Raw genomic sequence first — 16,847 nt, 5'->3', positions numbered from 1 at the left:
AGTAGTAAGAGTAGCATGGTAGTATGCTATCCCACACAGTCTGACTAGTTTGGGTTTCCTCAAGCACCCGGGTCCTTTATAAACGATTACATGTTCTTAATTTTGAAGCTAATCATTTAATTACAGACTTGGGACTGAAGAGAGCTTGTCAAGGAGCGCAATCCTGTTAATTAAGCTTTGAATATTAGCGAAAGGCTGAGGTGGCTTGTTAGTTCATTACCCCTTTAGTTATCAGCTGTTTTTAATATCTGCTTAGTGTAGTGACACATATTAGCTGCCGCCTCTGTGTGAATGAGGATTAAGCCATACACATGACTTCCTTAATAATTATATCCCTTTTAAATTAGATGTAAACTGTAGAACTATGATAAATGTAAGTTTAACCATTGAGAGGTTCACCATTATCACTCGGTTGCTCATTTAGCTTTGTTGAGTGAATGGCTATCTAAAGAATAGTGTACTAACATACTACTTTTACTCTATTTCTGCAATATATCGCATGTCTATTTAGGATTTGCCAAAATAAGCAGTATACAAGGGCAGTACACTGGACAGAATAATGTATACCACAATGCAACCTGCACATTGTTGGGGTGCTATCTGAAGTGGAAGTGACTACAGCCACTCATTATCTGACCTGACTGCTGAGAATCAAAACTATTTTACTAAACACAACGATAACTGTAACTAAACTGCACTCATATGCAACATGGTGAGATCATTTGACAACAAATGTACCATACAACAGTCTGAAATGTTAATAATGGAATAATGCATTTGCAGTTATGAACAGTAAATAGCATATACAGCATTCAGTATATACAGCACATTATACAGTATATATGGAACAGATTAAAGTATTTACTGCATGGTTTTCTGTAGCACAGTATACAGCATATACTCCAACAGTAAGTAGAAAAGCTTAGCCTGGTTGACACCAGACCCTTCTCAGTTGTAACTGAGAGTGGGTCTGGGGAAGGTTCATTCACAGCCCATTTCCAAAGGGCCGTCACACAAGGACGTCGCTCAAATGCCTCTGGGCACAATTGGATAGACCTAAAATCAATCAGAGCGATCGTCATAGTGTAAAGAGATCGCTCAAAACCTCAACGTTTGTGATTGGTGCCTCGATTTGGAAAAATTGGAAATGGGCTCTGTGCCAGACGGACTCTGCAGAGCAAATCTTAAATTTGTCGGAAGTTCGTCAGGGTTTTCCCGGGGTATAGTAAGCTAGAATTTTTCAAACACAGCCTTTGGAAAGGTTAAGAATACTGTACCAAAAAGCAGAAATCTCTTACCTCAATCTTCGCCCAGACATCGTGGTAGTTCTCTTGGTGCTGAATATCTGCTAGTAGCTGCTGTATCAAGGGTGTGCATTGGAACATAATCTTTGGTGCAATGGGCCGCCCAGTCGATATGTTTCTTCCCCTGGACTCTGGTGTACTTCGTGCCCCTTCGTCCTCGGATAACAGGTCACTGAGGGGCCCAGACTCTATGCTGTCATCAAGAGAAGGAGCCACGTCGCTCGAGGAGGTAGGTGAAAAGCGCCCGGCTCGGGAGGACTTTTTATAGGGGTGAAGCAAAAGAAGATCGGAGCTGCTCTCCCAATCAGGGTTGACCTCAGTGAGTTCCCAGTCATCCACGTCCTGGATGGACTCTTGCAAGCCTCTTTGCGGTAAAGCCTGAGCAAGGTTTTCCAGCTTCATCGCTAACATTTCTGTCTTTTTCAGCTGGGCTGGAAGAGCGAGGAACTCATCCGAACCATACCAGTGTTCTTTGGGGCTGCCTGATGCATTTGAGATATGCAGAGCATTCTGGTTAACAATCCAGAGAGAGCCTGTGGTGGGAGCTTGATCGCCAGGGCTGGAGGACATTTCCTGTGGGTCGTGGTCTGAGATGTCCTCCCCTGAAGATGGTGGTGGGCTGGAAGAGTCACTGTAAGCCTGCTTGGCTTTGGAGTGCATAGTCTTGAAGTTTGTCAAGTGCTTCTGTGTCTGAAATCCCTGCACAGCCTCAGATGAGCGTCTCTCCAGTGGGACTTCACCAGGCACAGATGGTCTCTTGAGACCCATTCGCAAGTTCCTTCCGTTCATAGCATGGAGACTCTCGTAGGATTGACTCCCATTGCCTGGATAAACTGATTCCAGCTCCAGCCAGAACTTTGAGCGATCTGGTGTATCCAGAAGAGATGGCGTGCTTCTGCTCAAGTCAGCCTGGTACTTGAGAGGTGAAGGCCTACTGAACCTTGTGTTTCCATCACCCTCCAGGTACATGGCCTTTTTAGGCAAAGGCTGTGTGGGAGAAATATCACTCATAATGGCACCTTGAAGAGGGCGTTTGGAAAGGGCAAAGCTGCTATCTCCCTGCATTGCTGAATCCGGTGCACTTTCTTCTTCGGTGGGGACACTGATTGTCTCTTGAGGTTCCTGGGTGAAAGTAACAGACTCTTCTGCAGGTGAAGATGACACCTGGTTCTGTCTAGAGGCTGCAATGTTGAGGAGATCCACACTCTGAAGCAGTTCTGGAAAGTCTTGCTCCAGCTCGGGATAAAGGGAGCGTGGCCCTCGACCTTCTGCGTCTTCAATGGGACTGTAGTCGCTCAGTTCATAAGCAGTAATGCCACAGTCGAGGGAGAAGTAGTCCTTACTGCACTTAATGGTCAGCTGGCCAGAGTCGTCCACTTCTGTCAAAGCATCCAGTCGAGCCTAAAGGTGATCAAGATCACAAAAACAAACAGACTATTAATTTGCAAACTCAAATTTAAAATGTAATCAAATCTATCCTGTGCTGAAAGAATTGTTTCGGGATAAAAAGTGCGCTTTGCTGTAAGTGTTTGCTAGGGTTGCCTAGTCTAAATGTCTTTGGTGAAGGGTATAGCATATGAGTTTATGGTACACTCCCAACAGAACATTGCGTAACTAAGTTTCTGTCCTAGTCAATTAGTGAGGGATGTGCCCTTAGTAAGGGATGTACCCCGCTTTAGGTGGTATAATTCAGATGATGCTTTAGAGATGTATCTGACCTCATCGTGATCCTGGCTGAAGGCTTGCAGTATGTCAGTCTGGCGGGTGTAGTTGCCGTTTGAGTCCTGGAGGCCCTGGAGAAGCCTCTCTTTCAGAACCAACACGGACACTCGCAACTGGTGCCACAGGAGCTGCACGCTCCGGATGTCCACTATGATGTTCACAGAGTAGGACAGGAGCTTCAGGGAGAACTCGGTCTCCAACAGTGCGTGGATCTGCTCGACATGATCGGATATGTCTTCACAGATGTCCTATCAGACAGACAAATGCACAGACAGTCATCAGATATTATGATCTGCAATACTGCGCATGAAATTACACATCATATGATGGCATGGGATTCATACAGATCCTTAAAAATACAAAATGTCTGATTATCTGGTTTTCCCAACTACATCATCTTGGACTAAAAATGCTAAAGAGCTATTTCCATCATATTCCACCGGATATTCAAAACGCATTCCTCTAAAGAGTTTTTAGATGGAAGACATTGAAAGTTCAAACAAAATGTTATACATGAATTATAGTTCTAGAGAAAGAGCAAAAAGGATGGGACATTAGTACAGTCATCAGGAATTCTCTAAGGAGAAGATCAACAATGCAAAGATTAAAGTACTCAACAGGATATATCTGCATCATGCACACCAAATACTGTTATTACGGTCACTAAAAGAAATAGTGCAGATTTCTAGGCCTTACTACAGTATTAGCATTTAATATTCTTTTCATAAATGGAACCTCAGTCAAGTCAAGACTACTTGTCATGCACCTACCTTTAACCAGGCACAAGTGAAACAACAACTCAGTGTTATGAATCCATGCAAGAGGAAATGGAGGGATATTTGAGTCATTTTCACATGACATGTGAATAATACAGTGGCGATCTCAGAATATACCAAAGAGCACCAGTAGTTTTCCCTGTAAATTACCTCTGACTACGTCGTTCTCTGTTAAGAAAATGACATACAATAGTGTGATGCCAGACGTTTTTTGTAGGGGGACGGGGTTGCAGCATATTACTTTTATTCAACAATAATGCATTACATTAATCATTAACATATTAAATTAATACAAAATAATTTAGTATGAATAATAATAAAGGTCTCTTGGACACCAAATCAGCATATTAGGATGATTTATCAAGGATCATGTGACACTGAAGAATGGAGTAATGACTACTGCAAAGCTACCATCACAGAGAATTTTAAATTGTTATAATATTTCACAGTATTGCCGTTTTATTAAAAAATTTATTAAATAAAAGCAACTTTTTTTCTAAACCTAAGAAAACACTATCTAAACTAAAGGTAGTGTATTCTTGTTGAAAAAGTTTTTTTTATTATTTACACAATGTGGTGTAAACCAACATCTCATCAGTAACATCAAGAACTAGTGCATTTTCATTGCTATTTGAGTTCTAGTTTAAACCAGTGTGACTCCACTATCCCTCCAGTTGAGTTAAGGCGGGCGTACACGGTGTGATTTGATTTTTGAGCTTGCAGATGATTTTTTCACTCGGGAGAAATCGAGTGGAAATCGGTGATGCTCGCATGGTCGCGGCTCGCAGCGTGAGAGGAATTACGAGCCGAGCCGAGCACGTTACGAGCACCTCACGATCATTTTTAAACATGTTTAAAAAATTTGGGGAGTCTGCCCGATTTTCACCAGCGTATAGGCTGTCCCTATTGCCAAATCATACACAACCACGTCACAGGCTAGATAGATGGGGCTATACCTCAGTGGCAGCAACCATACAGCGTGCGCATACTGTACACTGTCTCACAAACACACACACACACACACACACACACACACACACACTCTCTCTCTCAGGTTTTTATGTTGAACGGAATGGCTACAGTTATCTGCTTTTCAACAAATCATTTGCACACACATCTGTCATTTTTCTATCTGAAGCTATTGCCTGCAACATTGAAAGCTCCGTTCTCTGTTTAGTGCGAAAGCTCACATGATTGCCGCCGGCTCGGGATAAAAGGACAGTCGTGCCGTGTACCAGCTGCTTTGACACGATTATCAGTTTAACTGACTCGTAACGTGTGCAATATCTCACGACCTCCCGAGTGTCCGAACTCGCACCGTGTACGCCCGCCGTTAAGCAACAGCTGCCACTATTTAGTAAGATTCACAAAGACCATGTTGAGTATAGCCAAGATATTTATTAAGCGTTTTATATGATATATGATATATAGCGTTTAAGATGATTTCATTGAAATTGGAAAAGGGTACTTAAAGGTGAATTGTGTAATATTTAGGAGGATCTGTTGACAGAAATGCAATATCATATACATAACTATGTTTTAAGTGGTGTATAATGGCCACTTTATTGTTTTTATTACCTTAGAATGAGGTATTTCTATCTTACACCACGGGTCCCCTTACATTGAAATTATTTATAAGCCATTTTGCGCAGACATGTTTCTACAGTAGCCCTAAATGGACAAACGCGTTTAGTCACTATGTTGTACTTCGTGCAAAGAAGCTAGCTAAAGTCTGCGAATAAAACACTGACACAATGATGAACAAGTAACAATAATATTCGAAATAACATCGTTTTACTGAATAATTAATTAAACATAATTTCTTAATTTATCTTTGTAAAGAAACATCATTGCTTAACTGGCTACTCTCTGCTGTCTTAGACGACGACAACTTTTCCTGTCGACCTAACCTTTGTTGGTTACAATTCGCAACCTCACCACTAGATTTTGCTAAAAATCACACACTGCACCTTTAAGTAGTTCCTTGCAGCATGTGGTTCATCTGATGTGAAAGTCACAGCAGTGAAGAGCACATTTACAGCCGTGGGTCACCGGGTCTAGGGGGCTTTTCTTCTACTGTCACTGTGGTTAAAATCATAAATCAAGCAGCCAAGGGGTGATATTAAAAGGATAGTTTCAGAAGTAACTAATTTTAGAATGTGAGATCACAAAACAGAATAAGATTTAGTTACACTACACAGCAACTGCACATTTACAGTGACCCCCCAAAAAGTCTCAACTTAAAAATGGCTGAATATCACTGCGTTAGATAACAAATGCATGTGAAGTCAGATGCCAATGTACATTTTTCCCTCAAGTAACGCAATTAGATTTGCATTTTTCAAAGTGTACCTTAAGTACACTTTAAAATACTGTTTGGGTCCACTGTATGGGGCTGGATCATGTCATGTTCCCTTCCCCCAGCCTGTCAGTCGGAAAGGCGGCTCAGCTGCTAGGAAACTCGGACAGTTGCCTCATCTCATCCAAACTTAAACACACTGTCATTTATAAAAACTTTTAATTCTGAGGGTAAAATAGGAAATTTCCTTTTGAAACATTTTGCCACTTTGACATCATTGGATTTGCATCATTAATCAAAAAAAAAAAAAAAATTTAAATAAGTATTGGACACTTTCACACTCACTTTCTGATTATCAATTTTTAAACCTTTTGAACAATATATTTTGAAACTTATAAAACTGTACTTTGTGAAATATGTGTGTTTGTGGTGTATCTTTTTAAAATAAAATCCCTTTGTTTTGATATTCTGTTATAGCACAAGAGCTGCACGATTAATCGTTAAAAGATCGCAATCCAATCGCAATTCAAACACTAAACACTGCTCTAATTTCTAAATGACAGCGACTCGGCTGTGTGACGTGTCTATTAAATCATTGACAAATATGATCATAGCTAACATTCAAATCTGTGTTCACGCTGTAGCTGAGCCAGATAAAGCAGTTGTCATGAATATGAAACCTAGTCTTTTCAACCACACAGTATCATTATTTCTATTACAAATATTCAAATTATCACAGAAGTACTGATAAGTACGGATAAAAGTTTATAGTTTGGATATAAATACTGATGTCTATGGTAGCGATCAAAATTGAAAGTAAATTGACGCATCAGATATAAAGATTGTATCAATTACATTGTTACACCAGTAGGTGACGACAAGTGACTGTTAAAACATTAATTGAATCATTCATTCAAGAGATTCGTTTTAAAAAAGCTGATTCATCCAGTAATGAAACAAGGTAAGTATTTCACTTGTTTTTTATTGAATTCATTTCAAACGGATTTCTGTTTAAACATTTTAAATAGACTGCAGCAATTCACATTTTGTCAGAACCTCTAATAAATTACATGTTATTTTATTTAGTTGTCAATTCAGAATCGTGATCTCTATTTGAAACAAAAAAAATCATGATTCTCAATTTATCCAGAATCGTGCAGCTCTATATAATACAAACACACGTATACATTTTTAATTGTGGCTTAAGTATTCAGTATTTTGCCCAAAACCTGCGAAAGTGTCAGAACCTAAAAAGCACTGAGACAATCAAGACAAGGGTGAGGGAGAATATAGTTCACAGGAGCATTTATGGGGCACGGCAGACATGCCAAAACAACTGCAGCTCGTTGTCAACACAGCAACACCAGCATCTTTGATACGGTGCCGTCCACTCCCTAAAATAACACGGCACCGCTGAATGTAGGTCAGACATGTAGTAGGTCCCACACACTCCTGCCTCGCTGGCTCAAAAACAAACAGTAGAGTACAAGCTGACCAAATTTCAGTCCACAGAACGCTCACAGATCATCTGCAGCACACGCACTGTAATACAGATTATCATGATTCATGACACCATCTTCAGTTATTAAAGAACATATTAACCTTTTGGTCTTATGTCTTAGTTATGAGGTGCAGTGAAAACATTTTATAAATAGTAAAATAAGAATAATCACATTGCATTATAAGAAGTGCATCAAAAAGATCCAAATATCTAATTTATGAGATATAATCAATTTCAGCATTATAATGGCCACAAAAGTGTTAAATTGATCATCGTCTCAATTTCTTACATAGCTGTGCAGGTTTCATGTCTCGCATATATCACTCCGTGGTGTCATTTTCCCTCACACAATACAATAATTTAAGCTCAAATCAATATTTTATGTCCATTTCCCAAGGTCACTGTTATAGGCTACACCTTTCAGGATGATATAAGACCCTGATCCCCCAGTCAGGGTTTATTTTTATACACTGGCATGTATATGTACATTGATGTACACTACCGTTCAAATGTTTGGCGTCAGATTTTTTATATATATATATATATATATATATATATGTATATAAATTATTCAGCAAGGATGCATTAAATTGATCAAAAGTGACAGTAAAGACATTTATAATGTTACAAAAGATTTATATTTCAAATAAAAGTTGTTCTTTTGAACCAGAATTATGAAAACATGTATCATGGTTTGCAGAAAAAAAAATGAAGCAGTTGTCAACATAATTGCTAATAATAAATAATGTATCATATTAGAATGATTTCTGAAGAATCATGTGACACTGAAGACTGGAGTAATGATGCTGAAAATACAGCTTTGCATCATATAAATAAATTACATTCACACAGATGTTTGAATGCAAGTTTACCATGAAATTAACAAGGCACTGTAAGGAGCTAAAGAATACCATGGTACTTTGTGGGATTTGTTGTTATCAGTGAAGATAAAGGCCAGTGAAAGTGACAGAAAGGGTGTATATAGGGCCACAGCTGCCCTCTCAACACCATGTGATCTCTGATGACACGAGCACATTGACACACATACAAACACTCCCACGTAAATTAACTTTCATTCAAAGCCTCTTCCTTTTCCAAATGCAAAATAACGCAAACATTTTCCCACAAAATATGCCAATCCAAATTAATTCTCATCTTTTTCATTTAAAAATGTGCAAGAAATCCACAACCACACCAAACACAAAGCCAGCATAATAAATTATCCACAAAAGAAAACGCAGCCGGTCAACTTCACATCCGAACAATATTTCAAACAATCTCAGCAATGTCAAGCTGTCAGAGACTTCCTGTTAGAAGCACACTTGAGCGTGTCAGTTGATCCGTCCTCTTACCTGCGCACCGGCTGAGGTAAAACACGATGAATGAAAGAGAATGAAGATTCGTTTAGTGTGCTCGGCGCAGCATGCGTGTCAGATCTGATGTCAGATGTGACAGCTCTGAGTGCTCGTGCGGTCTGATATGTTGTCGTTCTCTCTCTGTATCTCTTCCTCACTCACTTCACTGGCCCATTTCTTCCATTCTGTCTTTCTCTCTGGAGGAGGGGCTGTCTCACCACACCGAGGGGCTATTTTGGGACTTGACCTCTCCCTCCCTCCAGCAGCCCTCGTGCTGGCCTCACTTTGTCTGCCCCACCGGCATGGGCAGCTGCTGCGGGGGGTATTACACAGGGGTTTGAGGGGTAACTGGAGACGCTAAGGTCACAGAACACACACGGGCTTCCACAGCACTATCAACAAGACTAGAACACTACATTTTACATGTGCAAAATGGCAAGATTTTGTTTTATTTATGGCTGTTGTTAAGGATTCACACTCTAAAATGTAGTCACCTTTGGCTTGCTTAGTTGGAGACACTTAATATTCAGCAATACAATTGATTCGACTGCACTGACTGGATCAACATTAAATTGCATTGAGCTGAATAGTGGCACTATTATCCTGCTACAGCTGCTTTATAGCAGCTTTATATTTGAATTGGTCTCATATTTTATCAAGTTTACATCATTGAACTTCTTAAAATTGCTGCTTTGAAAGCATTTCTATTGTTTAAAGAGCTTTAAAAATAAAGGAAACTTGACTAAAACACGTCATAAGATCAATGTGTCTATCACAGCAGATTTCAAGCAAATGCACCACAAACATGAACATTTGCATTTTTGACCTATGAATTTGAAACACTAAATATGGTTTAAATGAAAAACTTCTTTGGAAAACTACAAGCTTCTTGATGTAAAAACAGAGTATGCTGTACTGACACACAATTCCCTTACAAGATAATGTGCCATGGTAACAAACGGTTTTACATGGTTTTAAAATGTTACCATGAATGTAATAACATGGTATTTTCATAGAAATATACAAATATGTTACTCATACACTGCATTTCAAAAGTTACGTTTTTTTTTTGTTTTGTTTTTATCAATTAATTATTTTATTCTGTGAGGATGTATTAAGATAAATTGTTTACAATTGACAGTAAAAGACATTCAAAATAATGCTAAATATTTCTATTTCAAACAAATGCTGTTCTTTTGGACTTTCTATTCATCATCATCATCAAAAAAAAAAAAAAAATGGTTTCCACAAAAATATTAAGCAGCACAGCTGTTTTCAATGTTTCCTGATCATCAAATCAGCATATCAGATTGATTTCGAATTCTGAAAGATCATGTGACACTGACTGAAAACTAATGTAATGATGATGCAAATTCAGCTTTGATCACAGGAATAAATTACAGTTTAAAATGTATTCAAATAGAAAAGTAATATTACAATTACAATATTACGGTTTTTACTGTGTTTCTGATCAAATAAATGCTGCCTTGATGAGCACTGCAAAAGAGACTTCTTTCAAAAACATGTTTTTTTGTTTTTAATCTTAAAGACACCACATTTTTGAAACATGGTATAGGTCAAAGTACAATGGTATCACATATTAATGCTATAAAAGTAGCATGGTTCCACTACAATACAAAAACAGAATCTCAATTCAAGGGCTATTCAACTAGCTAATAAAAAGCTGTCTTAATTAAAGGTTTAGTTCATCCATAAATGTACTCGCTCTCATGTTGTTCCAAACCTCTATGAGTTTCTTTATTCTGAAACAAAATAAAATATTCTGGAGAATGTTGGTAACCAGACAGTTGATGGCCATTGACTTCCATAGTATTTTTTTTTTTCTTACTATGAAAGTCCATGGCTACCGTCAACTGGTTGGAACAATACAGGTTTGGAACGACTTGAGGGTGAGTACCGGTAAGTAATGACAAAATTTCCATTTTTAGGTGAACTATCCCTATAAATAACAAACAGACCTGTATTTACATTCTGCCAGATAGATTTTAATCATGGCAAATAGTGGTAAATGGAGCTGGGAGTACTACAATCAAAGTATTCTATGAACAAGCATGCATATAAAAAGAAATGTGCAGAACTTGTATGGACCGGCTTAATAGAAACACTGAAAAAAACCGACAACATGCAAATGCCACAAAGTTTGAGGCCTTTAGCACATTTTCAAATCACAGACGTTTCATCACACTGTACTCTATTCCCTCTCTGTAGAGGAGACTGAATTCTCTGAATTCTCCACATTACTAAGATTACATCACTCGAAATAAACATCCACATGAAATGATCTGGTCTCAACTGGATAAAAATACAGACGTGAGTGTGTGTGTGAGTGTGTGTGTGTGTGTGTGTGTGTATCACATCACTGTCCTGACAACTGGTAAAATTATATTACATGCTATTAGTGCAGATGCATGTGTGCTTTATTATTAGTGTGTGTGAGTGTGTGTGAATCCTTCTCATACTGTACAACTGATATGTGGAATAAGGGTGTGTCTGCATTACTGGTGTGCGGCAGACATTGTTCTGTGGGCTGATCTCATCTGGGAATGTGGACATCACAGCTGATCTACTGCCAGTCTCCACATACTACACACAACTGCTACTGCAAAACACAGAGAACTACTTCTGTACTATCTATCTATCTATCTATGACAGTTCTCTCATGATTACATGATAGTGACGCCACGCCATCCTTTGGTCAACAATTTGTCAAGCAGTGACACCAATGTTCTTAAATATGACATACTAAAGGCTACTTTATATAAAACAAAATTTTACAGTTTTATTTATATTCTCTATTTATATTATCTTGATGTTTAAAAAAAATTGTTATGTTATTTGTAGACCTACTTTTTAGATATACTAAATGTCTAAACAGTTAAACTTAAATCCATAAATCTTGAATGCTTTATTCAAGTGTAAATTATTCATTGTATTTTTAATTGATCAAATATTTAATGTATTATTTGTAATGTAGTCTTAATTCATGCAACCGACAAGTGAACAAATGGGTGTTTATAATTAAATTACTATGAACTAGAGTTATACACTAACACTACCATTCAAAAGTTTAGAGTCGGTAAGATTTAGGCAGCAATTATTTTTTAGGATTCTTTGAACAGAAAATTTGAAATAGAAATCTTTTGTTACATTATACATGCCTTTACTGTCACAGTCTTTACTTTTGAGTATTAATTATTCACTTTTTAATCTAATAATAATTACTTTCTTATATACATATATATATACACAGACACACACACTTTTTTTTTTTAACCCAGACTTTAGAATGGTACATCATCTCCACAAGATGGCACTGTTTGCTAGAAAGTCAAAGTCAATTTATGGCATATAAACACCACGCCACTAGATGCTGAATAATTGGTGTTTTAAGAGGAAGAGACATGTGACTGTAGATGGAGAAGATGTTTCCGTCATCTGTAATTGCCTCAAAATTATATATTTAAAAGATTCATCCGTTTCCTCCTGAAAGCTTGTCCGATATATTTCCCAGCATTCATATAACACACTCAAAGTTCCATTCTGAGAGAAGTTCTGGAGACTGCAAACATGATGAAGAATCAGAGGTCTCAGTATGAAGCTCACAGGAAGACTGAGTGAGTCACTAGTGTAGGAGTATCAGTCCGTGCTGAGCTCTGTGGCCTCTCATGGAGAAACAGATGTGTGCTGCCCGGACTGACTCATTGTCTGCTGATACTGAACACAAAGACTTCAGTCACCCCCTCAGAATAACCCTGGATTCAGCAAGAAACACACACAGAATTCTTCACAACAACAATGCAACAACAGAAACTCCACAAAAGAAGCAGAAAAAGGTGCTTAACCAACCAAAGAAAAGGAGCAGGCAAATCAAAATGTCATAATGAGAGAAAAAAAAACGTGCAAGACTTAATATAAAATCTGTAAAACATATTCAGCTGTATTAGATCATAAACCTTCATCAAACATCAAGAACATAATTTATAATGGTGAAAAATAAATCTAAGCTTTAGGCTTGTTCATCCATCTTAAAGGTTTTTTTCTTTTGATTGAAAAACGTTGCTGTCAATTATGACTTTTTTATTTATTTACTGAGTATATATTATACATTTATGTACAATTAGCATTTATAATTACATATAATAACTTTATATAATATATAATTATATATAATTTCATATGTAATGTATACAGTATGTATACTACAGTATTTATTGTTAATGATTAAAGATTAGTACATTTATTAATATACATTAATCAATTATATATAAATTTTATATTTTCCATCCATTCATCTTGGGTCAAATGTAGGGTCACAGGAAATTATAATTATTATATAATTAATAATTCTTACATCATTTTAAATGATTGTGTACTTATTCATCATGTGTGCATATATGGGTCCAATTCTTAGATAAGTCTCTTTACAGAGCTTCATTACATAGTGACAGGTTCCTAAAACAAGCAGTGATGAAATGTGGCTTTCAAACCGACTGAAACAATCAGGGATCTTGTTTCTTGTTTGAGAAATTTCTTCAAATTGACAGTTGCTACACCCAAAAATCAACATACTGTAAGATTTTATTAACTTTACCACGCTTGCAGTGCTGTGACTTTACAACTATAAAGATGTAACTATGGACTATGAAGGAAAGACACACACACACACTTTAAGTCACTTTAACATTTTAAAAGCCTCACATGACTTATTAAGAGGAAAGGCAGCTTCTCAGACTGGCTGTAAGACTAACACCAGAGACTGCAGTGTGTTATTTAACAACAAAAAGCAGCAGACAAATAGACGAATGATAGAGGAAAAAGAGAAAACCAGCAGGCCACGTTCCAGAGATGGTGACATAAGTTCAGTTAAAGGAGAGACTCATGTAACACATTAATAATGCAGTCTCCGCTGAGAGAAACAATGACGCAGACGGTTTCCTTTTTACTTTCACTTATTTAAAGCTGAGTGGAACTGTGGAACTGTGTGTTGCTTTTTGAGGTTAAAACACCTTCTTCCAGTTTCCACTCAGTTTCAAAACATGTCTGGGTTTATTTGAATGGCTCTCATCTGTTTAAGCAGATCCACAGGCTGTCTGACTCTCCCTCATGAAAGACATCGAGAGGGTAAACGTCTAATTAAAGACAGCGGAGCACGCTGTACTGAAGATGAAATGAGAACACAACTGAAAAACAGTGATGTTAGAGAAACGGTGTTATGTAATGGTTTCTTGATTCATCTGAAAGCGGAGCAGAGGGATTCAGCTGTGAGAGAAACACTGAAACTCACTATAATCGCATCATCACTTGATGTGGAATGTTGTTACTAGTGCATTAGACCAGGGTTTCCAAACTAGGGATCACAAGTTGATCAAAGAAAATAATAACTTTAAATATAATTAAAAAGAAACTACATATTTTTAAAATAGGTAAAATAAATAATTTTTAAATAAAAACAATCAAAATCAAACAAAAATTTTTAAAAAAAAGATGTGACCATTAACCAACATTAGAGAGCAGATAACATATGTTGTTAATTTTTTTTATATTAACTTAAAATCTCAGGGAGTACTAATAATAATAATGTTTGTTTTTTTAATAGCACCTTTCAAGAACCCAAGGTCGCTTCACAAAATAACAAACAGTTGACAGACAAAGAGACAAGCAATCTGCTTATTATAACAATCAAACAAGCAGAAAAGCAGATGGAGACAACAAATAACTACAAATAATTAACATGAGAAGTTATAGAATCAGAGAAAACATTAATTTCGATAAAGTAAACATAACAAATAATGAAAAAGTGGAAGACGTATAAGAAGAAAAGAGGACAATTATTGTTTACTGTGCATGGTGAATAGATGAGTTTTAAGTTGAGATGTTAGGGGTGGCACGAAGATTAGGGGGCAGCTTATTCCATAGCTAAGGGCCTAAAAGCCCTACCACCTACAGAAGAGAGTTTATACTTGGGTACGGCAAGCAAATTGTCATTGCTAGATCTAAGGGTCTGGGCAGGAACATATTGTTGCACTAACTTAGCAAGGTATTGGGGTGCGGAAAAAAATGAAACTGGAAACTAAAAACAAGAACATCGACATGAAACATTCAAACAGCGGTTACACAAAACAATACTAGACAAAGACAAAGGGCAAACATGAGGGCTTAAATACACAAGACTAATGACTAGACAAGTAACACCTGTGAACAATTAAACAATAAACCAATGACAACATGACACAACAGACAAGGGAACACATGGCAGAATGGCAGGACCCAAAATGTGACGTTGAGTTAGGTTTAACCGTGAAATAATTTTAATATCACCAGCGTAACTATGAAAGTTGAGACCAAGCCGTCTGATGATCTGTCCTAGTGGCAGCACATGAATGAGAAATAAAAGAGGACCAAGTACAGAATCTTGAGGTACACTATGAGAAATAGTGACGGTACAGGATCGATTCTCACCTATCCTAACAAATTATTGTCTATCCGATAGATATGAAGTTAACCACTGAAGAACAGCACCAGTGATACCTATTTCAGACAGTCGAGAAAGAAGTGTAGAGTGGCACTCAGTGTCAAATGCTGCACTGAGATCAAGAAGAATACTCAGGATACTATGGGCACCAGAATCAGAAACCAGAAGGAGATAATTTAGCACTTTTAAAAGTGCTGTTTCTGTGCTGTGATAGGGACAAAAGCCAGATTGAAGCAGTTCAAAAAGACTGTTTCTCTAAATGTGCCACAACCACCTTCTCAAGTAACTTGGCAACGAAAGGGAGGTTTGATATTGGTGCTGCGGCTATCACTCCACCCAAGTAGCAGTGCTTCGCCTTCAGAGAATATAGTTCCCAGTATTTATACGGTTAAAATATGTCTGTGTCTCATGTGACTTTGTTTTTTGTACACTCTGTGACTATACAAATCACAACATGTAAATAGGAAAATGTTTGCGTTATTTTGTCACTTATTTGGATTAGTATGCTAGCTGCAACCATTTACATCCAGTCTTTGTGCTAAGCTAGGCTAGTGGTGGGTGCGTCAAACAGACTTATAGCACGCACGGAGATGAAAAAGGTATGTATGGACTTATCTAACTCTGGGGGATACGGTGAATAGGCTAAAGTCCCAAAAAGTCGGAGTGTTCCTTTAACTTTGAGATTCTGCTACAAAAAATTGTGTTACAAAAGAGAAAAAAACGTTTTTTTCTATGACTAGTTCACTAACACATTCATCTCAAATGCAACATGTCTTTCTCTATTTCAAGTTTCTTCTAACCATCTCTTTGTCTCTTATCAGATCGTTGTTCTTTGTTTCAGCGATGTGTTCAGGGTTTTTTTGTTTAGTTTTTTTGCTGAGCTTCTGGGCATCTATCAAAGTTTCATGCTCATCCTTAAAAACTGAATACTGAAGTACTTTAACGGCCAATTTTACCAGTTCATGCTATTTTGACTTGCAAGATGGCACCAATTATCTGGTGTGAAAAGAGAGAAACCGTGATATGAATATTGTTCAAATGTTCGGGTTAGTAATAAATTTGTATACATTTAGAGTAGTACAATACACTATAAGACAATAAATGAATTAATAAAGAATGTAATACTTTTATTCAGCAAGGATGTACTTTTATCAAAAGTGAGTGACAGTAAAAACATTTACTGTTCAAAGAATACTTGGTTTCCACAAAAATATACTGTTTTCAACATTGATGATAATAATAATGTTTCTTGAGCAGACAAGAAATCATCATAAAATTAATTCTGAAGGCTGTGTGGTAACTTTTTTGCACATAGCACTGGTGCAACAGAGGATGAAAGTTTTGTAGCACAGGCCACACAATTGTAGCACAAGTATAAAACTTCTGTTATCAAGATT

At 37.3% G+C, this 16,847-nt stretch overlaps 1 protein-coding gene across 2 annotated transcripts in view; it reads right to left on the bottom strand.

The window, feature by feature from the left end:
• The window catches only part of akap6 (A kinase (PRKA) anchor protein 6), a 154,825-nt gene that overhangs the window by 118,747 nt on the left and 19,231 nt on the right, over nt 1–16,847 (bottom strand). Inside the window, exons 1-3 of one of the 2 annotated variants that reach the window (XM_079632661.1) lie at nt 8,955–9,156; nt 3,023–3,274; nt 1,299–2,705 (exon numbers count right to left, since the gene is read on the bottom strand). In XM_079632661.1, the coding sequence (XP_079488787.1) occupies nt 1,299–2,369 (1,071 nt within the window). In that variant the 5' untranslated portion in view covers nt 2,370–2,705; nt 3,023–3,274; nt 8,955–9,156. Of the gene's footprint in view, nt 1–1,298; nt 2,706–3,022; nt 3,275–8,954; nt 9,157–16,847 lie in introns of those variants that run through there. The other variant, XM_079632660.1, reaches the window with a different exon arrangement.

Source organism: Phoxinus phoxinus (assembly GCF_949152265.1).
Source record: "Phoxinus phoxinus genome assembly, chromosome: 13".
Lineage (NCBI taxonomy): Eukaryota > Metazoa > Chordata > Actinopteri > Cypriniformes > Leuciscidae > Phoxinus > Phoxinus phoxinus.
Note: the sequence above shows the minus strand (reverse complement) of the source record. Positions and strands in the feature narration are given on the sequence as shown.